The sequence below is a fragment of the Nothobranchius furzeri genome, chromosome 2, assembly GCF_043380555.1.
Source record: "Nothobranchius furzeri strain GRZ-AD chromosome 2, NfurGRZ-RIMD1, whole genome shotgun sequence".
Taxonomy (NCBI): Eukaryota; Metazoa; Chordata; class Actinopteri; order Cyprinodontiformes; family Nothobranchiidae; genus Nothobranchius; species Nothobranchius furzeri.
In genome coordinates, this window is record NC_091742.1 from 60443693 (window position 1) to 60468164 (window position 24472).

At 42.9% G+C, this 24472-nt stretch overlaps 1 protein-coding gene across 2 annotated transcripts; it reads right to left on the minus strand.

The window, feature by feature from the left end:
• Positions 1 to 207: 207 nt before the first annotated feature.
• Positions 208 to 24139, minus strand: mrps9 (mitochondrial ribosomal protein S9). Of its 2 annotated transcripts, none has more exons than XM_054747670.2 (11): positions 23988 to 24139; positions 23534 to 23701; positions 11410 to 11472; positions 11016 to 11046; positions 10864 to 10943; positions 4364 to 4449; positions 4221 to 4296; positions 3965 to 4115; positions 1345 to 1453; positions 642 to 811; positions 208 to 501 (listed from the first exon to the last, which is right to left on the minus strand). In XM_054747670.2, exons 1-11 carry the CDS (start codon positions 24084 to 24086, stop codon positions 410 to 412), a joined length of 1125 nt encoding a protein of 374 aa, XP_054603645.1. In that variant the 5' UTR covers positions 24087 to 24139; the 3' UTR covers positions 208 to 409. The 2 variants fall into 2 exon arrangements, with proteins under 2 accessions (XP_054603645.1, XP_015802231.1); XM_015946745.3 differs by having other exon boundaries at positions 3965 to 4133.
• Between the last annotated feature and the right edge of the window lie 333 nt (positions 24140 to 24472).

Here is a 24472-nt window from a genome sequence, read left to right on the forward strand (position 1 = left end):
AAATGTGCTAAATATATCAAACTTGAATATAATACATTTTATTTTTATAAAATACTTTTTTTGATCATGGCCCAGAAAAGCACACTTACTTTCAGATGACTGACCATAATTCTTAAGTTTACATTTAGCATTTCCGAAATAATTTGAACCTTTTGTTATGCATTTATACAAAATAATTCAAACAAAAATATTAAATGAGATCATGCATTTCGAATAATGAAAAGCTTAACTTTATTAATTTACACAAACATAGTACAGTCTCTTTATGGTTTTCACCACATCTCCATCTGGTGGCTGATGAAGGTCACTGCAGCTCCTGATTCTTCCAGCGTGTTGAAAATGCACACAAGAACAAGAAGCTCCTCTGGCTCCAACAGAGCCCTCGTTAGGCCAGATGAGACCTTTATCTTCAGCGTTTCTTCCAGGTATACTTGCGTCGTGCTCCCTCCTGACCCGGCTTCTTCCTTTCCCTCACTCGGGGGTCGGGCGTTAACAAACCAGCTACCAAAATAAACAGTGTTAGACATACTCTCAAACAAGGAGGCTGTCAGAAAGTTACGTTCCGGTGAGATGTGGACGGAATGATCCAGTCTTTAAAGAACAGAGCGGATGAAAGCGAAGATCGGGGAGGTCACACCAACCTTGTCTCATGGCCTCTCCTTCTTTCTCAGACAGGAAGCTCAGCAGCGCTCGAGAGATGGCGAGCCGCAGCGCCCCCGCCTGGCTCGACCTGCCGCCGCCGCTCACGGTGCACTTGAGGTCAAAGCGGCCCAGCACGCCCATGAACTGGAGCGGGAACATCAGCTGCTCTCTGAGTTTGGGGGTAACCAACAAGAGAAAAGAAAAGAGGGGGAGGGTGAAGAGAGGAAATACGGCTGAAAAGGCAGAGCAGGAGGGGTCGCTTTTTAACAGAGAGAGGTATCAGCCGTGGGGGCTTAGCTAATTTAATGTCTGCTTGGGTGACTTTTCAGACAAGCACAGAGGAAAATACCCCCCCATTGCATTACAGAGTAACTTCTGACTCAGCAGCAGAGGGTCTGTGTTCTGGATGGCGTCTCAGCCTGAATGGCCTGCGGCTGCTGACAAAGTCAATTGTCACCTCTCTGCTCCACTTACAGCCCGTCCTCACACAACGTGACAACAGCAGCTCCGGACACTCACACACAGCCACTCAGCTGTGTAATTAACTCACTACAAGGAGATAAATAAGAAACCAGGCGATGCTGTGAAGAGTGAAAACGCTGCTTTCTCGTCTCGTCCCCCTCCTCTTTTCTACTTGAGGGGAGGGTGGGGAGTCGGCAAACGGTGTGCGTGAGTGAGGCGGCACCGAGCGTCCACAGCTACCTGTCCTGGAGCACGGAGAAGTAGTGGTGGCAGTCCTGGCCGTTGACGGTGACTCGTCCTGAGCCGCAGTCGCGCAGAACAACCGACGATCTGGACGTCTTCCTCAGGCCTGAAAGTCAAAGCCACCGGAGTGATTTTCCATTGCTACAATCCTTTTTAAACATGTGAGAGGAACATTTTACAACATGCCGTCCCAGCCTACCAGCATGGACAGAAAAATGTCACATCCTTACTCATCCATTAGTCTTCACTCTGCTTTTCTTTGAACTTGTTTATATTTTGTGACCATTGATTTCTGTTTTGTTTGTGGCCGTTTTTGATCTTATATAATTGCTTTCAACTACCAGGACTTGATGTTTTGTTTCTTTGTAATTATTGTCAGTATTAACACAACTTCAGTTGTTTTGATTTGTATTTTGTTTATTTTCAAACTATTTTGATTGTTTTGAGTTCCAGGATGAAATGATTTTGTTATTGTTGCAACTACATAGGATTTTCACTTGAAGCTCCCTTTTTTACTTTGGTAAATGGCCGGTATTTGTACAGCGTCTTGGCCTTCTTAGGGTTCGCCAACCCCCCAAAGCGCTTCACAACTCAGTCATTCACCCATTCACACACTGGTGGTGATGAGCTACGATGTAGCCACAGCTGCCCTGGGGTGCACTGACAGAGGCGCCACCGGTCCCTCCAACCACCATCAGCAACAAGGTGGGTTAAGTGTCTTGCCCAAGGACAACAGCAGCGCTCTGGTAAGACCTGGGATCGGACCTGCAACCTTCTGTTTACTGGACAACCCGCTCTGCCTCCTGAGCCACTGCCTTACCGTTGCAACATCTTTGAGTACTTTATTTAAAAGGTGTGCTTGTTTAATCAAAACATTTTCAGTGATGTCTAGGAACGAATGCCTTGCAGGCAGAACTCAGGTCACAAAAAGCCCACAAACCCCCGCCCCAGCAGGACCTCAGAGCTGTGCTTCAACCAGGAGGATTTGGAGTCGTATTTCCTGATATGTAGACATTTTGCCTCGGCTTGAATGAAAGCAACAACTCTGTTTGCTCAGGGACGTTTTAGCTCCACAAATAAAAAGCCTGGAGGTGCTTCTGCTGTGTTAGTAAGTTGCTAATGCTAGTAGTTAGCTTCTGTTGAAATAGGCCTTCTCTGCTGATTCTGGTTGCTAAAACAACAGCAGCCTTCCCCGTTGTGATAAGTCCAATTCACAGTGTGACGTAGATCTGTCAGGCTATTCAAATCCTAGAGTTTCACCATCTGCTTTCTATCAAAAGCTAATGCAGAAGATAGGTGTAGGAGACTATTTCCATGTTTAGCCTGCATGAAAACCTCAGAGTGACTTATAATCAGAAATAAACATTAAAACACGTTTTTTTCAGTCAACCACACCTTTAAGTATTATGTAAAGCAAGAAAACTTCCAAATGTGCCTTTAAAAGCAGCTTCAACTGCATTTGTAGCAAGTTTGCTTTGTAATCTTTTCACTGCGAGTTGTAGCACTTCAGAGTCTCCTTTACATTTTAGGGAACTGTACCAATCTGAAGTTGTTTCGGAACGGCAATAAACTATTTAGAAATGTTTTGTGTTACTTTACTTGTTCTGAATTTCTCTGCAATTCCAAGTAATCTTGGGTTAAAGGTGCATTATGTAGAAATTAAGTAAAAGTGACATCCTGTGGTAAAATTTGGTTACTGCAACCACTTTAAGCAACTGGAGCTTTTTGCCGGCTGTCATCAAATTACAATTGTTGGCGCTGCAGTATTAGCTTACAGGAGACGCGGAAACCCCACACTCACTGATGGTAAACAGTAGTTACGTCCCTCCTTCCTTTGTTTTGAAAGGAGAAAACACAGTCCTGCAGCCAGCTGGATAGGAAATATGTTTCTGTCTAACCTTCCTTCCAACATGACTGAAACTTGACTATTGGGATTTTCTCACTGTAAAACTCTCACTATATTCTTACATAATTCTATACTATATCCTTAATTTGATGGTAGTTTTGTTGCAGTAGCAGGGTTTCCCTCAGCGCTTTATCAGCCTGGCGGGCCGCCAGGCTTTGCTTGGTCCCCCGCCAAGCTAAGCGTCATGCCTCGCCCTGCCCTCCCCGACCCTACCGTGTTTGTTGACATGAATGGCGCACGGCAGTGAAACAAAAGTAGGGCCCTCCATCAGCTGATACTGGGGAGAAACAGCAGCGGATCGTGTGCACGTGTTTCAGGTCATTCTTAATCCGCCCTTTTGCTAGTGCCTCCTGACAGCATACTGATGAACTAAGAGCTTCATCCTCAGTGGGATTATCAACAATCTTATTGTGTTAGGCACAATTAAAACTTGGGTAAATGCGTTTTTTTAGAAATTTGCTAATATGTGCGTTTATATCATTGAAAACAAGTCCATTGCAGCATCATGACGAGTTTTACGAATGCAGACCTTGACCTTCTTGTCCTCTTGAAGCGTTGCATAGTTTATATAAAATAAGACCAACACTGAACTCAGTGTTTATAAGAAAAGGTAATAAGTGTCTTTCTGGATTCTTAAACTCCACAATAACAAGATAAAAACAGATCCTCTCATGTCTAGCTCAAGCCCTGGCTGGTCTGACGAGGACCGACCTTCTGCAGAGCTGTAGGCCACGCCCTTCTCGTCCTGCTGCAGAGGCTGCACAATCTGATGCATGGACTGAGCCTCCAGCTGCCGGCGGTACTGCAGGATGAACTGCTGCTCCAGACTGCAGTAGGGCATGGACAGCAGGCGCTCCATCAGCTGAACAAAATGAGTATACTGGAGACAAAAACACATGCAACCAAAATCTGCTGTGGATTTATTGTTTATTAGCAATAATAAGCCATAGAAGGATGCAAAGCTCACATCATGAGTGGAGATGGTCTCCACTAAGGACACTTCCAGCTCCTCCTTGGTGAACCACCTGCTCATTCCTAGAGACCTGATGGAGACATCTTGTGAGGAAAACACCTTCATGTTTGTTTTTATTGGGTTTTTTTTCTGCTTACATCGAATTGGCGTCACTGGAGAAGAGCCCCTTGGCTCTCAGGCGATCTTGGTGCTTTTCTACGTTCAGCAATTTACCGTACAGCTCCTAAAACCCACCACAAGCCACAAAAACGAATCAGGGCTAAACAATAAGCTGTTTCACTTTATTTGAAGCATTAACTAGAAATATTTGCAGCTTTTGCTGATGCGGGGTCTTCACTAGGCCAAAGCAAAAAAAACCCTGAAACTAAAGAGATAACAGGACAGTTTCGGGGTTTGCTCACATGACCTGAGGGGAGTCTGTCATGGTGCTAAGCACAGACAGACGGGGGAGGAGGGGGGTGTCCCTAAAGACAGACACCCCCCCAGACCAGCCCCCTCAGCCACCCTGCGCCTGGTGAGAACTCATTTCCCCGTCAATTATTCACCAGATGTTTGCTTAATTCCTTCCTGATAGAGTGTGCCTAATCCTGTGCCACTCTGACCAGTGACAGGGGTGGGGGGTGCAGGAGGACAAAAAGACCAATACCAATTTTCTTTATGATGGACCAAAAGTGAGACAGAAAAAAAAATGAGTGTGGGAAGAATAAAAAACCCTTACAATAAGTTTATGCGGTAAATCTGGTTTATGATGGGAGGATGAAGGTTTTCCTCTGGTTCTGGGGCCACGAAGAGCTCAGGGGAGCAGCATGGAGGTTAATGTACCATCAGCCAAGCAGGAGGGCTGGTTGCCCCCTCCTGGAAGTGTGTGTGTGTGTGTGTGTGTGTGTGTGTGTGTGATTATCTTATGGAATAAAAGATGGAGAGAAAAAAGGAGGAAGAGCAGGGAACAGGTCAGTAGAAAGGGAGAATAGGAGGGTAGAGGAGGGGGAGCCTGCATTCATGCAGACAGACAGCACGGGCGCTCAGACATGTCTGACACACCTATTTAAACCAGCAGCAGGGGCTGGGGGGTGCAGAGACTGAGTGACAAAATATTCAGATCTCCACCTTCTTTCATGTTTTAGATTCAGACACTCGTCTCTTATCGCACAAAGTGTCTTAAACGTGGTCAGACAAAAACAGGAAGCAGAGTGCTAAAACATGAAGGTCAGTTTTGAACCCGCTCCCCGCTGTGGGACCCGACCCGACAAGTCAAACCTAAAGCTGGACCCTGAATCCAGATACTAAACGGTATTATTCTGCTGCAGTTTAGCGCCTAAAAATCTGTTTAAATGTTTATTTCCCACAATCATTTTCCCATTAAATCCACAATAAAATATAAAAAATTTGTAAAAAATGATGAAAAACTAGAACTAATTACAATTGACATCTGTGTGTGTATAATATCCGTTTTTAAAGAGCAAGTCACCCCCAAATCAACTTTTTTTGCCCTGATAAACTATATGAATGCGTGTCTAATCGTGCTGCAGACACGTGCAGTCAATAGTTTTGCACTTTAGTACATTTTAGTTAAAATTAAAAATTTCTGCCTAAAACTGTCAGTGTTGTGCTGTTGTCAGGTAAAAACTCTGCACTGCATTTGAGTTTAAATCTGCCATCGGTACCCTAGAACGTTAGCTGGTACCATATGATGTCACAATGTCATTCAAAGCCTGTGTGTGTATTTGTTAGCTGCCCCGCCCTCTCGGTCTGCTAGGCAACAGCATTTGTTGCATTTTTCAAACAGGAAGTGGGAGCAGAGTAATACTCTGGTAGGGGGTGACTTGCTCTTTAAGTAGTAGTAGCAGGATTATTCATTCATTTATACATGTTTAATCCCTCACTTTCAGTACCTGCTGTATAAGGAACAAAAATGCAGGTTATAATCTGCACAATAAAATCATGACACACCGGCATTAAGTTTGATGTATTTGTATGAACAGAAGGCTGTTTTCTATTTCAGTGACCTTAAATGTTTTAACAGGAATTTATTTAGTTGAAGCAGCAATCCTTTTCACAAATTATGAATGTTTTTTGTTTTTTTTAGAAATCTGTAACCCCCAAATTCCACTACCTCCGCTCCGCTCCGGTCCGCCCCCGCCTTTCGCAGCCGCTCGCTTCCGAACTCAATGTTTACTGGTACCCGCTCTACAACGGCTCCGCTCCGGTGCGGAGACCTGAGGTGGGCAAACAAGCATGCACGGGATTTTCGAGATCTTGCGATACAGTCCGAGCAATAAACGCGGAAGTTAGATCAGTTGTGTGGGAGAAGCATCGGCATGAACTGTTTAATCTGCCCATCATTTGTGTTGAGAGATCAGCAGTGTTTGGATCAACAAAGTGTGACTACTTTGATAGTAGAAACTGTATTTATGGCTTATTTTTGTGCATTTAAACTTCAGCCGCCATTGATAGTTGTTAAAAGTTGTTAAACCTGTGCATATGAAACAAAAAACGCCTTTTGTTTATCGATTTATTGTGAAAAACGGAAGCTGTGCTTGCTCCTTTTCCTGTTGGGTCGTTGTGATTTCTGTCCATTTACTGCGGAGGTGCTCCGGCAAAAATAGGATCGATTCTATTTTTTCCGGACGCCGGAACAGAGGGCGGCGCACAGCGCCGCACTGCCGGAGCACGGCCGCAGTAGTGGAATTGCTCTGATTGACTACAACGGGACCGATTTTGCTCCGGCGTTCGTGTCGGAGCGGAGGTAGTGGAATTTGGGGGTAAAAGTGATATTCTGAATCTTTACTGATATAAAATAAGCTAAGCTAAACTCGCCCCCCGTCCCGTAGAGCCCTATGCAATTTGAATGGAGTTTGTTCAACATTAGCCAATAGCGTCTGACATCTGCTTACGTAAAGATGTCAATCACAGAGAATGCATGAGTCTGCGAAAGTATAAAGCAGGTGTCTAAAATGCGGTCCAGGGGCCATTTGCAGCCTTTAGAGTGATTTAGCGTGGCCCTCGCTTAGCGTTTTTAGAAATGTGGAATTAAGTCTCTCCAGGAGGCTGTTGATATAAATTCATATATTTTAATATTTTATGTTTAAATTTTTACTAATATATCTATTTTAGGTCTTTTTTGAGCAGAACAAATGAAAAATTATTTAAAAAAATGGTTGCATTCTCAAAAAGGAAAAGAAAAATATCATTTTTGTGGCCCGTGAGGAGTTTAAACTTCAAGATTTTGGCCCTCTTCTTAACCCCCCCACTGTCTTTATGGGTGTGACCCCACAAGGAAAGTTGACCATTGAGCAGGATTGATTGTTTATCCATTGAGGTCCATGTGGCAGGGGTGAGGTGGTGACAACACGGTCATAAGCCTTCTCCAAATCCACAAAACACATGTGGATTGGTTGGGTAAACTCCCATGCCCCCTCCATCACTCTTGAAAGGGTATAGAGCTGGTCCACAGTTCCACGGCCAGGACGAAAACCACATTGCTCCTCCTCAATCTGAGATTCAACTATCGATCGGACCCTCCTCTCCAGTACCTTGGAGTAGAGCTTTCCAGGGAGACTGAGGAGTGTGATCCCCCTATAGTTGGAACACACCCTCAGGTCACCCTTCTTAAAGATGGGGACCACCACCCCAATCTGCCACTCCACAGGAACTGCCCCCGATGACCACGCAATGTTGCAGAGACGTGTCAACCACGACAGCCCTACAACATCCATAGCTTTGAGATAACCAGGACGAATCTCATCCGCCCCCGGGGCTCCGCCGCTGTGTAGTTAGTTGACTACCTCAGCAACTTCTGCCCCCGAGATTGGGCAGTCCATCCCCAGGTCTCCCGGCTCTGGTTCCTCTTTGGAGGATTGAGGAGCTCCTCAAAGTATTCCTTCCACCGTCCGACTTCCACTACCCTCTTGTCCCCCGGGGTAAACCCCAACACACAGGCAGAGAGCCTTGGGGCTCAGCCCTCCGCCTCTCACCCGGAGCAACTCCAGCAAAGGAGAGTGTCCAACCCCTCTCAAGGACTTGGGTTCCAGAGCCAATGCTATGTGTCGAGGTGAGTCTGACTATATCTAGCCGGTACCGCTCAACCTCTGCCACAAGCTCCTGCTCCTACCCCGCCAGCGAGGTGATGTTCCATGTCCCAAAAACCAGTTTTGTTGTCCGGGGATCGGACCGCCATGGCTCCTGCGTCGGTCTGCCACCCGATCCACACCGCACCAGACCCTTCATTTTCCTCCTGCGGGTGGTGGGTCCACAGTTGGATGAGCCCATGTATCCGGATAGGGCTGGGCCCGCCCGGGCCCCATGGGCGAAAGCCCGGCCACCAGGCGCTCGCTCACAGGCCCCAACCCCAGGCCTGGCTCCAGGGTGGGACCCCGGTAACCCTCCGGGCCGGGTACTCCGACTCTTTGATTGCATATCCATGAAAGATCCTCTGAACCGTTCTTTGTCTCACCCTTCACCTAAGACCAATTTGTCATGGGAGACCCTACCAGGGGCACAAAGTGCCCCAGACAACATAGCTCCTAGGATCATTAACTCATTCACTGCCATTGACGACTAAAGTCGTCATTTGCATTTTTTTAACTGTTTGAGCATTGGAACGAGCCCCTGCGCTGAAAGAACAAACATCTCAGGCCTGAAGTCTTCATCCGCATACGTCACAGATAGGGCTGGGCGATATGACGATTTTAGACCGTTTTACGATCTACACATCTGACGGTCTGTCATTTTTGAGAGACCGTTTTATCACGATTCACAGCTCTGCTGTTGAATTTCTGCCTCTGAATGAAAAGGGAACTTACCTCAGGCGAATGACACGTCTTTGTTTGACCCTTAACCAATCAGAGTGAGTCATAGTAATATATTAGTGCCCCGCTTGTTTTCACTTGTGTGTGAACAAACATGGCTTCGCCGCGGCTGAGTGACAACAAGGTTTTCGTTCCGAAGAGGAACGCAGGGTTTCCTTAGCGCGCGGCGCTAACAACTTAGCGACGTGACATGTCTCGGAGAAAGCGTAAAAACACGTTGGACGCTTCTTCTGAAGCAGGAAAATAACACCGCTTCTTAATCAGAGCACGACGTCGCCTCGGCTCGTTCACCCTCTGCCGAGCCGGTGTCGGTACCGGACTGAGCTCGGTCAATGGAGCTGCCCCGTGACTGCCTGATGGAAAACCAGCGGGTTTCATCAGACTCGTAGTTTCTTGTTTTTGCTGGGACCCCCTGTATTTTACCGCTCCCTCCTGCAGTCTTCCCCTATTAACATTTATAATGATTCTGTAAACTCCGTGTATCAATAGAAACAATCTCTGCCTCTGCCAGCTGCAGTAAATGTAGTTTCCAAATAATAAGAGGTGCATTCATCTGTGTATCTCCTTTGATCCGCATTAGTGATATTTTCAGCACCAGAACAGTGAAGCAAAGAAAGATTCCTGAGTTTGTTAGTAATTTTATTTATTAGGTGCATCTAACCTGTTCTATTTTTCTCTGAAATGAGATCAAATCAGTGCTTCTATGGGTTGTCTCCAATCTGCACTAGAAAATTTTACTTTATTTAGAGACTTGTTGCAGAAAATATTCAGAATGCGCAGTTTTTTGCTACCACAAGCGATCTCTGGTCCAGCCGCACATCAGAGCCGTATTTGAGCTTAACTATCCACTACATGAGCAACTGGGAGCTACATAGTATTTTGAACAAGTTAACGTTTGCACAATACGTTTGCAATTGACATGTTTGCACTTTAAATATGTTTACGATTTTAATTTATGTTAAGTTACTTGAAAAACGAGAAAAACTTATTTTTGTAATTGTTTCTCTCAGGGCTTTTATCATCTCTGGTGTGAGTTTAAAATATAAGTGTGTTAGCACTGTGCTGATTATCCCTAATATGAATAAATGTTTATTTATTCAATGTTTCTCTTCTTTAATACGCAATTGAAGTTATGCTATTCATGGATAAAAAAATCGTGATAAAATCGAAATCGTGATAAAATCGAAATCGTGATAAAATATTGGAAAAATTGTGATATTCTATTTTTGCCATATCGCCCAGCCCTAGTCACAGATCACATGATCAGGAAGCAACACATCCATGTGTTTGGAGATCGTTTTGGGCCGTTCCTGTAAAAAAAAGTGAGGCGCGAACCGGAAAAGCGTCTGCCGATCACAATTCGACAACGGATTATGAAAGAACGGATAACGCTCGAAACTGTTAAAGTGCATGTTATAGGAGGACCTTTAAAATAGTTTTGATGGGTGGCAGTAGAATGCTTTCACTAGGAACAATAAGAAAAATGCTGAGACATGAAGGCATGCAGCATGTATTTTAATTTAACTTATTTTGAAATTTAAGACAAATAAATAAATAAATATAACAGTAAATCACATGCGCTTTTTTAATGAATACAGTAACTTTGTCTCCTTCTTTGGGACAGAGATTTTGTCCTTAAGAGACAAAATGTAACTTGTTTAACATTACTTGGAATCAACAAGGAAGATTTTGATATCCTAAGTATTTGTTAAACTGACGGGAACAAATAGACATGGAGTCAGAGAGAAAGATAAGGATATGGAGTTAAAGACAGAACGTACGAGAGAGAGGGAGACAGAGAAGAGTTTCTGCCTCCTGGATTCACTCACATGCATGAGGAAGTAGTAGGACTGCTTTCCAGTGTAAAACAGGAAGTGGAAAGGTCTCCCATCTGCTCCCCACTGCACAGCTTCAAAGGCAGGAACCACAAATCAGCTGCATGGTTTTAAAATCAGCACACGACAATAAACTCGCCGCTCACCTCTCTGCTTCGGGAAGATTTCATCAGGATGCTGAGGACAAAAACAGACAAGCAGATCAGTAAAACCTGCCTGACAAACTTTACGACAATACAAAACGGCAAAGTCTGCATTCTTCAAGTCAGCTAGTAAACTTTTACACGTCGCTGATCACGTTAGACAAACTCATCTACTTTATTCTGTCAGATGCTGACAGCTGTCTGGTGGTGAAGCCGTGACTTATGTCAACACGACTAATCCAAGAGACTAAATAAGAATGTTTTTATTTCCAAAACAGCATAAAATCAATAAATCTATAAAGAAATAAAAGCAGTTGTGTGGAGTATTTTGGGTTTTAGGGCACAGAGAGGTTAAATTCTGCATAACTAGGTCAGAGGTAAAAAGTCTGAGACTCACCTTCATGAGCGGCCGAGCCTTCTTCTCAAACAGGCCGGAGGGGAAGAGGTAAGCAATGCTCCTCTGTGGGAGACAGAGTGAACAAATGAATAAACTAACTAATGGAGGGACCTGATGGCAGGTCCTAACACCTCAGGTCACACTGAAGGACGGCGATGGAGGTGACAGATGAAGAGCTGCTTTTGGGTTCAGGGAAAGGCAAGTGGTGTGTGTGTGTGTGTGTGTGAAGTTAGAGGAGAAAACAAGCAGGAAAAGGCACAAGTTTTTGAATTTGTTGACAGCAAACGGAGGGCATTGTGGACAGTTCACTTCGAGTTCACCCCCTGCTCGATCTCTGTGTGTGTGTGTGTGTGTTGTTAGCGAGGCTACAGATGGCGCTGCAAATGAGTGTGTGTGATAGAAGAAGTGTGTTGGCCCCGCCATGCTCCTCACAACAGCCTGTTCATCCCTCTCTTCTTCTTTGTGATTTTCCTCCTCCTCCTTTGTCGGTGGCTCAATTAGGGAGGCAGCAGGTGCAGCTCTCAGGAAGCAGGTTGCTGCCTTTAAGGTTGTCAAAACGATGAAAAGCAGGAAGAAAAAGAGAGCGGTTGAAGGTGTGAGAGGCTAGAGGAGTTGTGAGGGGAAAGTTGGAGGGTAAACAAAAAGAGAGGAACGTGGAGAACAGATGAAGACACACCTGTGTGTCTCAAGAGAGCAGAGGCAATATGGGAGATCCTCCAGGGGCAAAGACGGAGCGACGGAGGGAGAAGAGAGGGGAAGCTGTCGCCTGCATGAGTGAGCAGAGCAAATCTCAGCCACACGGGGCTTAGAGAGCTGCAAGAGGGCAGCAGGTGCTCCAAACCACTGAAAAGTCAGATAGATCCTCAAAACTATCTGAAAAACTTCACTTCTAGAACCAAAACAATGTTTCCAAGTATGGGAAGCAAACATGTCATAAAAAAGAGACTTTCCAGTGTTTTTGATACCAAACAACTAAGAAACTGAAATATTTTAACAACCGATTAACAAATGTGACCAATGACACAGAATACACTTCTTTAGTAACGACTACCGGGACACAGGAGAGAAAAAACAAAAACTTTGTGACTTTTTTCATCTGTGATTCAGGAAATCAGAGTAATAAGAAAACTGATTATTAAGACAGGTTATTACTTTATTAACAAATAAAAGCACAAATCTAGTTAAAAATCAGCATCTTAAGACATTCTTCTTTTTTTAAATAAAGATGCATCGATTCTGGCGTTGAGAGTCGACACCGTTTTCTGGTTCTTCGTTAGCCAATTCCAGTTTTTTAACCTGTTTAACCCTAACGCCCCCCCCAATTGGGGGCCTCTACAGTTTCATGTCCCAAACACCTACAACTGTCCACATTCTCCAAACACAACTAAAACCACAATCAAACAGCCCAGATGGGAAACAAGGGCATTTTAAATTGTAATAAATGAAGATACAATGATATTTGAACTTTATTTTAGAAGAGCATCTGACCTTCTCTGGGGTCTGCTGGAAAAAACCCTTGAACAAATGTAGTTGAGGACCCCTGGAATAAATAAAACAATTGACTAAATTTCGTAAATGGAATTTGAACTCACAACCTCCATCCTGTCAGCACTCACACAGGGCAGCTCTTCTAAAATAAAGTTCAAGTATTATTTCATCTTAATGTATCAAAAACCAAGAATTGCTTTGTTTTCAATCTAAACTGTTGTGATTGTAGCTGTAGCTGTGCTCGGGGAACGCAAACCATCACTGACACTTGGGACATGAAACTGCAAAGACCCCCAATTGGGAGGCGCCAGGGCCCAAAGAAAATAGGCCTAGGGCCTAAAGGGATAATAAACTGATTCATATTTTCCTGAAAGTAAAAACAGAAACACGTACTAGTGCTAGCATTTTCCTCCATTTTCATTAGTTTTTGCCTTTAAATTTTTGGAAAGGCGCTTCATACCTTCTTAACTAGTGGGTGTACGGCCCCTCCAAAAGGGGAAAAAGATGATTTTTGAGTTTCTGATTGGCCGATATTATTATTATTATTTAACCCTTTGATGCATAATGGTCACTACAGTGGACAAGTACTCAAAATTGTTATTTATTTGTTTTTGCTATTAAGCACAGCTGTTGAAGACTTTATTGCATTTGAGCCCCTCCATTTGGACTTCAGCAAGTCAAGACAACATATTTCATGTTCAGAATGCACGCTGTCCACTGAGATGGACATGTAATAAATTATTTGTAAATTAACAAAATGTTACAAAAAATATTTGTTGAAATTTGTTTTATTCACACCTAAAGATGAATGAAAAAAAAATGTTTAAAAATCATGGTTGAAGATTTCATAATTCATGCAAAGGGTTAATAATGTTTGTTTTTCCATTTCCTGAAACACAAAAGTTCATTTGAATTAGGGCTGTCGCAGTTGAGGAATCCCCCCTGCGGTGATTCAGGGTGGCTTAATATTGCGGTGTGCAATATTATTGCAGCACTTTTTTTTATTGCAGTACTATCTAAACATAATGTTTACACATTTAAAAAAGGTTAAAAATTGCCGTGCCTTCTTCTACAGCACTTTACTGAATGCAGATCAAAGGGCAGTAACAACACAGATCGCAGTAACGTTTGTTTCTCCGACAGTCAGAGTCCGACTGAACTTAAAAACAACAAAATTTAGGAGAAGGTTAAACTTTTAAATGCAAATTTGGCTCTAGCATCTAACAAATACGAAACAAGTCCCCGTTTTGTTTAGTTGTTTAAAATCAAGCATAAAAAATTACATGTACCGGGCACAGGGCACTATCATTTCACTTTCACTTTCACACACACGAATGACGGTGATTTATAACTCAGTCACGTCCTTGTTACCCACAAGGAAAACCAGCATGTTAACCATATACGGTTTGAGAGAGGATCTGAGAGGGGTGGCAACATTTCCAGCAACACTGAAAACCCTCTCGGATGGTGCGCTCGTTGCACTTAACCAGACACACTGATTCAGGAGGAGAGGTCACAAACAAACATAAAAGAGAGAAAATGAGGGGGAGTGAGAAACTTTAATGCACATGTACTTGCGTGCGACTCTGGCGAGCAAAGGGAATCTCTCCCGGTTGTTGCTCCACCATGTCAGGGGGGTTTCTTTAGGGTGGATGCATTCCTCCTGCAGGTAGCGAGTGAGCTCCAGCTCGGCTCAAGCTCTCTTCAGGACGGTTGCAGAAGCAGTGCTTTTCCGGGACTTCAGCAGGTCTCCGAGCGTTTATTATTATTTTTTTGCCGCTGGTGGCAGCTCTGTCTCGGCCAAGGACTCTGGCTGCGCAGCAGCTGACGTACTGAAAACCAAAGTGCTCCCAAAGGAGTGAAGTAACGTTTCGTTTTGATACCAGTGCAGCCATCCTTCTCAACATGCATCATTGAGTTGAATCACGTTCAGTAATCGCGGTGGCCCATGATGCAGCACGGTGGGTTTCTTCATATTGCGATATTTCATTTTTGCGGTTACCGTGACAGCCCTAATTTGAATATAGTCTTTATTTTTAACCCTGTGCTTCATTTTTGTGCTGTATTTTCTAAATTAGGACGTAGCTTATTCTGATTCATCTCAAAGAACTAAAATTAACACTGATTTCATTAAAAACTTTATTAAAATTTCTCTACAGCAAGAAGTTCTAATCTCAGTGGATGGACCTTTCTCAGTGGCCTAGTGGTAGAGTGTCCGCCCTGAGACTGGGAGATCAGGGGTTCGACTCCTGGTCGGGTCATACCAAAGACTTTGAAAAAATGGGACCCAATGCCTCCCTGCTTGACACTCAGCATTAAGGGGGTTGGATTGGGGGGTTAAACCACCAAATGGTTCCCGAGCGCGGCTGTGTCTGCAGCTCACCGCTCCCCCAGGGGATGGTCAAATGCGGAGAAAAAAATTCGCACACACACCTACGTGTGTGACAACTAATGGGACTTTGGACTTTGACTTTAATCGACCATTACAAGGTGACTTTTGAACATTTAACTCATTCACTGCCAATGACGACTAAAGTCGTCATTTGCATTTTTTTACTGTGTGGGCGTAGGAACGAGCCCCCGCACCGTGAGAACAAACATCTCAGCTCTAAAGCCGATCTTCATCCGCACACGTCACACGTCACGTGACCAAGAAGCAGAAAATCCATGTGTTGGGAGATCGTTTTGGGCCGCTGTTGAAAAAAAAAGTGAGACGCAAACTGGAAAAGCTTCTGCCGATCACAATTCAACAACGGATTATGAAAGAACGGATAAAGCTTGAAACATACGGATTCTTCCTGATGTAAGAGGTGAGTCTCTGCTTTGTTTTGGTTGTTTTGGCATCGACATCATCCTAGCGCGCAACGTTCTGTAACACTTAAAAAAACAGTAAAAACTAGAGGTGCTAAAAAAAATCGATTCAAGTCTGAATCGGGATTCTTATTTATAAAGATTCAGAATCGATTCCAAGAACTCAAATATTTGGCATGTTACAGGTTTGAGAAGCACTTTTTTGATCTTTGTTAGGAGAGTCAGTACTCCGTTTACTTTTGTGGTCCCATAAATTGAGATGATTTATGTTTGAATCTGCTGATAAGAGGGGACATGAATGTAATTTTTTCCATACTCAGAAATTTGAGATATTCTCATATTTATTTTCTAAGTTGATAAGTGAGTACTCAGGTTTACTCATGTAACTTGTTTCTACACATACTTGAAAAGTATTTGACCGTATTACTTTCAAAGCTACTGTTAGGTAAGTAAAGATTTGTTATATTTTACAATATATTTTGTTATATTTTAAATAAATGTTGCCTTTTGGTCAAAAGATTGTTTCTGTTTACAGTTTTAGAATCACTTTATTTTACATTGTAAGTTTGCATTTTTGGAGCATGACCAGTTTAAAGTCAGATAAAAATGTCCCATAGCTTTAACTAACTTGTACAACAAAGTAGTTCATCCTGGAGCTGACACTCTTTGTTAATACTGATTGTGAATCGATTTAAATTGAGAATCGATTCTGAATCGAATCGGCACCCCAAGAATCGGAATCGAATCATATCGTGAGTTGCTCTAAGATTCACATCCCTAGTAAAAACGGTGAAAAACGCAGGCAGCGAATGAGTTAACTGAGTAACTAGTACAAGTGGTGTTGATAATAAACACTGAAATTAATCAAATTGCTGTTTAGCTTGATTTAAATTGTTGTCGGTATGTGATCTCATATCAGCAGAGAGCGAATTAAATGTTTATTTTTTAGTTCAAAACAACAACTGCAGCATGACATCATCCACTAAGAAAAAGGATTTTGGATTTTTACGGCTCGTTCTGTTGTGCTAATTTCCTCCTGGCTGTTGACATCTTTTTGATTTTTCCCAGGCGTTTCTAACCGTCACACCTGAGAAGTTTCAACTCCAAGGCAGAGCAAAGGGATTCGTCAAAAGCCACACTTCAGCTTCCAAACATCCGGGTTTGGACCGCTGGCCGTCGCCTCAGTTTTCACAGCCCGGTGCAGACAGCTCTGTTCATTACTAGTGAGGGGCACGGGGGACCAGGCGAAGGACAAGTGGGAAATTTAGCTAAATGGGCTGAAATTTGGCCAAAACCCCCAATTTATTCATGTGGGTGAATGTTTGAGGGAGTAGCTAATGGGAATGATGCGGTGGATTATCCGGAGGTGACCACACCTGCCTGCTGCCACTGATGGCCATCACCCATCTGCACAACGGAACTGCTGCTCGGGCGCCTCGTTTATAAAACGTTGCGTAGCATCCTTACCACAGATTTTCAGCAAAAACAAAAACATAAACATTGTCTTACGCAAAGTCATTTTCTGACCTTTGAATTAAACCACTGCATACTCTCAGCTGCAGGTAGTTCCTGCTTTATGAATCCCACTCTTCCTAGAAACGTGCTCTAGTGTTTTTGGCTCATCTCCCACATTAAATGGCCAATGTGAATTCCAAATAAATATTTCACAAATACACAAGTCAGCAGAATGGGGAAGTTTCACAGATAACCATGGCAACAGAGAGGTCTAGAAAACGCTATTTCGCTGGTACTAAAGTTGAGGGGTTTGTGGGTGAGGTAGAGGCACGGAAACGGTTTATTGCCTTGGAAACGCACGGGGCTGTTACAGCGGCGAGTGCTGTGAGTAGCAATGCACGGTATAAACGGTACAGGGTTGATATGTGATATAATTTAGCCAACCACAATTGTGCATTCATTTTGTCAAGCTGCATCAACTCTGGACAAAAACAGCAGCAGCTGCAGGTGGATGAAGACGTGCTCGTAAAGAAGACGGGGTAACGTTGGTTATACGGACCTGGTTTGGGTTTAAGGAGTCGGGTGTTGAGCAGAGAAACATCCTCAGTAAAATATGCTGGGCGACAGTAGTCCTTTCTGCATTAATCCAAACAGTTCAAATGAAGGCAACTGGACGTCTTTAGTTTCTTGAAGAAACTTCGCTTCTCATCCGAGGAGCTTTGTCAACTCTGACTGGAATATGGGAGAGTCAAGCTTACAAGCCTGTCTACTGTTATTTAACGAGCAGAAACTACTCTGGGTACCCCTACTCTCTACCCCCTGATGAGTCCTTAGCCTCTATTGAGAGGGAGTCGTTGTGTTGATTAGATGCAGGAAGGTGTGACCTAGATTGAAACTGCTTAGGAATGAGATTCAAAGCTGCATTACAGGTAGGGATGGGTACCGAATTCGGTACTTTTTAAGGTACCGACCGAATTCCACAGTAGCGACTGAGCACCGATTCACTTCATTTCAAACGGTGCCTCGTTTCGGTACCCATCCTTCATAACGAGAACTTGCCAAGACAGCTGCGCATGTGCAAGAGCGTTATTTCATCGGTCGCTGCGAGCCAGTTGTAAACAGAGCAGCATGGTAGAAAGAAAGCACGCTAAAGCTTGGGTCCACTTCACTAAATGTGATGGGTAACTGGGTGATGATGAAACCAGCGACAACGATCTAAGTGAGACATCCTCATCTTAATCTGCTCCGGTAGGTAAATAAAATGTTTAAGATAACGTTAGCTTGATTTGTTAGCTTCCTTTTCACTAATGGTGCGTTCGCTTTCTCCTCGGAACTCCGAAATTCCGACTAGAAGAACATGAACGAGTTCTAAAGTTTGGCTTCACTTTACAACGATCTAAGTGTGAGGCATCATCGTTTTAATCTGCTCCAGCAGCTAAATAAACTGTTTAAGATTACGTTAGCTTGATATGTTAGCTTCCATTGCCACCGTTGTTATCATCTAATGGTGCGTTCGCTTTCTCCTCGGAAATTCTAACTTCCCAGTAGGAAAAGTCAATTGAAAAAAGACGGCAAAAGGAATTAAGATACACAGTAAATTTAGTTCACATTAAAGATGTTTGCTTCAGTTTAATTATCAGCTTATAAAACTACAAGGACGATGTTAAAATACAAACAGTTGTATGTTATTTATCGTGATATTTATCAAATATTGTTATATATTGAGAAAAGTATATATTTAATTATAAAAGAGAATTAAAAATATTAAACACTCAAAAGTATCGAAAATTGGTACCGTTAAGTACCGGTATCGATTCCTAGGTACCGGGAATTAGTACCGAATCGATTCAAATGTCAAAGGTACCCATCCCTAATTACAGGTACTGGAAAGGTGAAACCTAAGCCCCCCTCCCCTAGTTAAAGTGGCAGTGTTTCCGTTACACAGGCGTAACCGTGGCGGCTGAAATCCCAAGTTTTACGGATTTTTCCTTTTTTTTTGCGCTGTTTCCCAAAGAAGCAGCGGGAACTACTCTATTGTTGCTTGTGATCACAGCCGGCAGGCAGCAAGGAGGAGGGAGGGCAGGGTGGTTACAGCATACGCTACCGAGTTCAAATTAGAAAGGTAGCAGTGGATATAATGCTTTTTGGTTTGTTTGTTTCAATAGCATTAAGATAGATGAGTGTTGACGATCTTGGCAGGGTTTCCCCCAGTGCTCCTTAAGGTTGGTTTATGCTTAACACGTCCGCAAGGTCCGCACGGCTCCGCGCGGAAAAGTTGCGTCATTTTAATAATCACGCCCCTCCACCGCGCCTCCGCACGGCCCAAAATTTCCGCAACGCGCACCTAGGAAATTTTCTAACCACACGGACGGTCGGACGCGGAAAAACATGGCGGACCGGCAAGAACTAGTACGGCAGAGGTTCGTAAATACAGACATTTGTATGATTCAGCTCTCAAAGATCACCGTGATCAACATGTTGTTAATAATTCTTGGAGAGAAATAGCTCGCACTGTCGGAAAAGACGAGGACGCTGTTAAAAAATGCTGGAATGCCATGTTGTAAACAACAGTAATTTCTACTTCTACTATGGTGTAGTGTTGGATGCATGCCGTAGAGCTCCGTGCTGCCCCCTACAGTTTGGGAGAATATTGGTTCACCGCAAAGACAAGCCGCATGAACCATAAACGCTGCAAGTTGTGAAGCGCATTCCATCCGCGAGCCGCATCACCAAGCGGAAAGTGAATGCGTCAAGCATAAACCAAGCTTTAGCCTGGCGGCCTGCCAGGTTTTCCTCCCCCGCCAGGCTGTGTTACTTATTTATGTAAAATTGATTGTTTTGCATGTCTGACTTTAACCGCATCTAATACTGTATTACAGTGTGAGCACAACAGCGACAACTTAAGATGGATGTGTGAGCAGCGTGAGAGGTCGTCGGGTGTTTTCGATCTGAACCCGTAAAACACAGGACACAGGTATTTATGAGGAAAACAAAATAAAGTACTGTAAATAAATGTTTTGTGATTGGTATAATTTGACATAACCACGGCAAACATGCTTTATCGACAATCCTTGTTATTGTGTGAGAAGAAAAAGTGTAGAAATTAAAACGGACGTGTGTTAATAGGGAAATAGTTGGCGAGCCATGTATGCGCATGCGCCGTGAGCGGTTCTGGTGCTGTTTGGGCCGCAGCCGCTCGCAGAGCTACTTCTCGCAGGAGGGGAAAATCAACTCAGGTTGTTTATTTTTTGCACAGGCATTTGTTTACTGTGAAGTAAAGTTGAAGTGCTGAAATTTTGAAAACTCATTTTGAATAAAACTTGAAGAATAACTGGCGATTGCTTGCTCATTTTAAGAGGTCTTTCATATTTTATAACATGCTATTTGATATAATGGTTTACGAACACAAAAGGGTCATTTATTAGAGTACTCGATTAATCGATAAAAGATTCGATAGAGTACTCGATTACAAAAATATTCGATAGCTGCAGCCCTAGAGGTGAGTCTGTGTCACTGCAGAAATAAAAACACACACGGTGCGTCAGCAGTCAGACGCAGCCGCTCACCAACACTCGTGAGTGTGAGCGTGTGTGTGTTAGAGTCAGAAGGCTGAACAATAACCTGTAGAATAAAAAGTCATAATGCGAGAGCAGCTTCTCTGTGGTGGACCACACCAGCTTCTGCCACAATAAATAATAATAATAATACTAATAATAAATAACATTTTTTATTTCCTTTCTGAACTATTTCTGTTGAGAGTTTTAATGTTTAAAATCTGTTAGATTGTTACTGACAGCAGCTACATTTAAGTTTCACTTCCTGTTCTGACTGAACGCTGCTGCAGCATGGAGGTGTAGTTCTCAGTCATCCTGGACATGATCATCCTGAGAGTTTTAGCTGAAAACAGCTGGACGTTTCTGGATATGTTGGAGACATTTAGCCTCTCATCCTAGAGGCTTCTTCCAGACTTTGGTTGTGGTCAGAAACAAACACACTGTCTGTGCTGCAAGTCTTTTTCTTTTTTTTCTCCAAAACTTGTTTTTGTCTAAATGAAGGTGATGTTGTTGTTCATAGAGTTAAAATTCATGTTGAAGTTAAGATTATTTAATCAAGCAGGACCTGTGGTTAGCTAGCTCATGTAAAACATGTCATGTCTTGAAAGAATCGGAATCGGTAGGAACTGGAATCAAAACGAGTAATTGGAATCGGAATTGTTCAAAATTAAACGATGCCCAACCCTAGTCGTCTGCTATTGTTTACCAACTGATGGCTCTTAGGAATGACACCACAAACTTCTCCGCACCACTTTACAGGAGTCTGCCCACGTCCCATCACCTGCCTGATGCTAGACATGTTTACGGCCAGGGTGTGAGGGGTCCTTTTGTTGATCATCTGATCAATATCGGTAATTATGGTTTATCAGAGGAACTAATAAAGTAAATGAGAGTAAGACTGTGAGTTTTAGAAGGATATAAAAGTATGTAGAGTCAAAAGTCCCTAGAATAGAGCTCCGGACCCCACGTGACTCTCAGTTAGTAGACGCCATATTGGCAGGAAAAAAAGGTAAACAAACACGGATCGTAAATATGAATATGAACGGGATCAGCTTGGATTTTACTTCGTCGGAGTTTACTTCACACTATAAAACCAAAGAAATCATTTTATATAGTCAGAAATTAAATAGACTAAACATCTCCGACCCTTTCCATGCCCCTGGGATTCTTTTTGAAAACGCCAGAAGCTCTCGGAGCGGACCTGGCCAGGGAACGCCTTGGGATTTCCCTGGAGGAGCTGGCCCAAGTGGCTGGGGAGAGGGAAGTCTGGGCCTCGACTCCAGATAAGCGGACGAAAATGGATGGATGGACAAATAACATAGATTTACATGTAAGTAGTTTATAAATGGAGTGCTGTGCTGTTTGAATGTATAAACTGAACGCCAAGAGAAATCACTAGTCTGATTTTTTCCGTGAATAAAATAAAAATGTCAGGCAGGAGCGTCTCAGGATCTGTCTGAGATCTGTCTCGGTGAGACAGATAATAGCAATCCAAAGTGCTTTTTATGTGTGATCTGACAATTGATCAACCATTGCTTAAAAATGAAATACAGCTTAGCCGGTTAATTGCTGTGATCATAAAACACGTAAACGGCAGCACGCAGAACTCACGAGGCAACGTTTTACGTGATGTTTACTTGTTGCTATGAGGAATAAGACAGAAAAAGCCACGCCAAAATAAGTTTAGGAAGCCCACTAAGAATCGTAATAAAAGCATTTAAAATAAATACCATACACAGTTGAGGAAACGTTGGTTTAAGTACCTGATATGAAGTGGTCACTGCATAAGCTAAAACCTTTACTCTCGGGATCCCAGAGTTTCATTTTAGCCCGGTCACTAGCGCGTTTTTTAACAATGATCCAACATTTGCAGCATTCTGGATCTTGGGGAATCCTGTAGATGGCACTTCCCTTATCTCATCCACGTCTGTTCTGCATCCTGGGGCACAACAGGAATCTACCATATTTCCCATTTGATTGAGTTTTCTGACAATAACAAATAGTCTAGCTGCGGGCTTCTGCATGCCAATATGGCGCCGTTTCGATTTGAACTGTTGCATGCCGGGAGAAGTGACGTCAACTCCAGGAGCTCTATAACAGGGGTGTCAAATATGTGGCCCACGGGCCGGATGCGGCCCGCAAGTGGGTTAAATCCGGCCCGCGAGATGGTTGTGTAAACTTTATTTTCATACTTTACAATGTAGAGTGAAAATAAGCGTATCTTTGTGAGCAAGTTTTCTCTGTAATGAGTATAAATAAAACAAAGCTGCGCTCAAGGCTCACACAAGAACTTGAATCACATCCTGAAGTTGGCCGCCACTCAGGATGTGACTTCTGATATTGATGTGCTGGTGAAAGCTAAAAGATGTAAAGTAAAATGAGTCAGATATACTTTAAGTGCTGCATGAAACTGATCTTGCCATGTGATCTGTAAGCTCATTGAATCACTAAGGAATGTTTTTTTATTTATTGATTTTTTTTTTTTTTTTCAAATTTTCAAGTACACTTCAGGTGTTGTACTTGTACTATTTTGGATACACTGTCCTCAGGCTCCAGCTTTGTTTTATATTGATTGTATTAAAAACAAAAAAAAAAAAAAAAAAAAAAAAACAATCTGAAGTTGTTTTTAGTTTACCAGTCCGGCCCACTTGGGACTAGATTTCCATCAATGTGGCCCCTGAGCTAAAATGAGTTTGACACCCCTGCTCTATAAGTAGATTACTGACAACATCAAGCTAGAAAAACACAACAAAGGTATTTCTACAGCTCTACAACCAGAAAAAAAGGTCTACAAACAGGAACGGCATTCAGCTTACGTCTATGTCTTCCTGGGAGAAGTTCTCAGGATCTTCTCCCATCATATTGGCCAAGTGCCGCTTCCCCACTTCGAACTCATCTATCTGCTTTTTGACGAACTCCGCTGTGAACTGCTCAGGTCCCGCTGCCGCTAGGTTCTTCCTGTGGAGCGCAGAGCTCATGCAGACCTACAGGAAACACATTGAGCCTGTGAGACTTTTTGAACATCCCTAGAAATGCTTAACACCAGCCGAAATATACATAAAGGTTAGAAACACTAAATAAGGGTAATAGTTATCTTTAATACAATGTTTAAACAAACCGGGAGGAAGAACAACTTTAATTCGAATTTTTCGCCAGATAGTTTCGGATAGCCGAAAATGCTAACTCAAGGACGTCAATGTTTTCTCCAAAAAATAATTTTACATCAGTCTGAATAGGTATGCTGTTATGTAATACGCATTATTTACTTACCTGTCGAAATAACTGCAATGTGACTGGGCTTATAATCGCGCTACAGTTTGCACATTTTCCTAAAATCGATCCAACAACTCGCACGCAGGACGACGCCATTTTTACCAGAATGTGAAAGTTGTCATACGTCAGTACGGCAAGCCGTTGTGCCAAACCAAGGTAAGATTTGCACTCAGCAAAAATAATGGCGTGGAAAGCCAACCTTTATGTAAAAATATACAGAGCAGCATCTTTTGCAGAGCAGTATCTTTTGCTATTGCTGCATTTGGTCTAGATTCCTTAGCTACAAAAATAACACAAAAGTACCAAATTCAAAATTAAATATTTAAACTTTTAAATTAATTTCAACACGCAAACATACATATTAGTATTTCAAAAAGTATTTTATGAGTTTAAACAGACTTCTGAAAATTTGATGGCTAAACTGGTCCATAATTGCATTCTACTTTGCTAAAATGAGAACATTTAGGATTTCCACAAAAGCT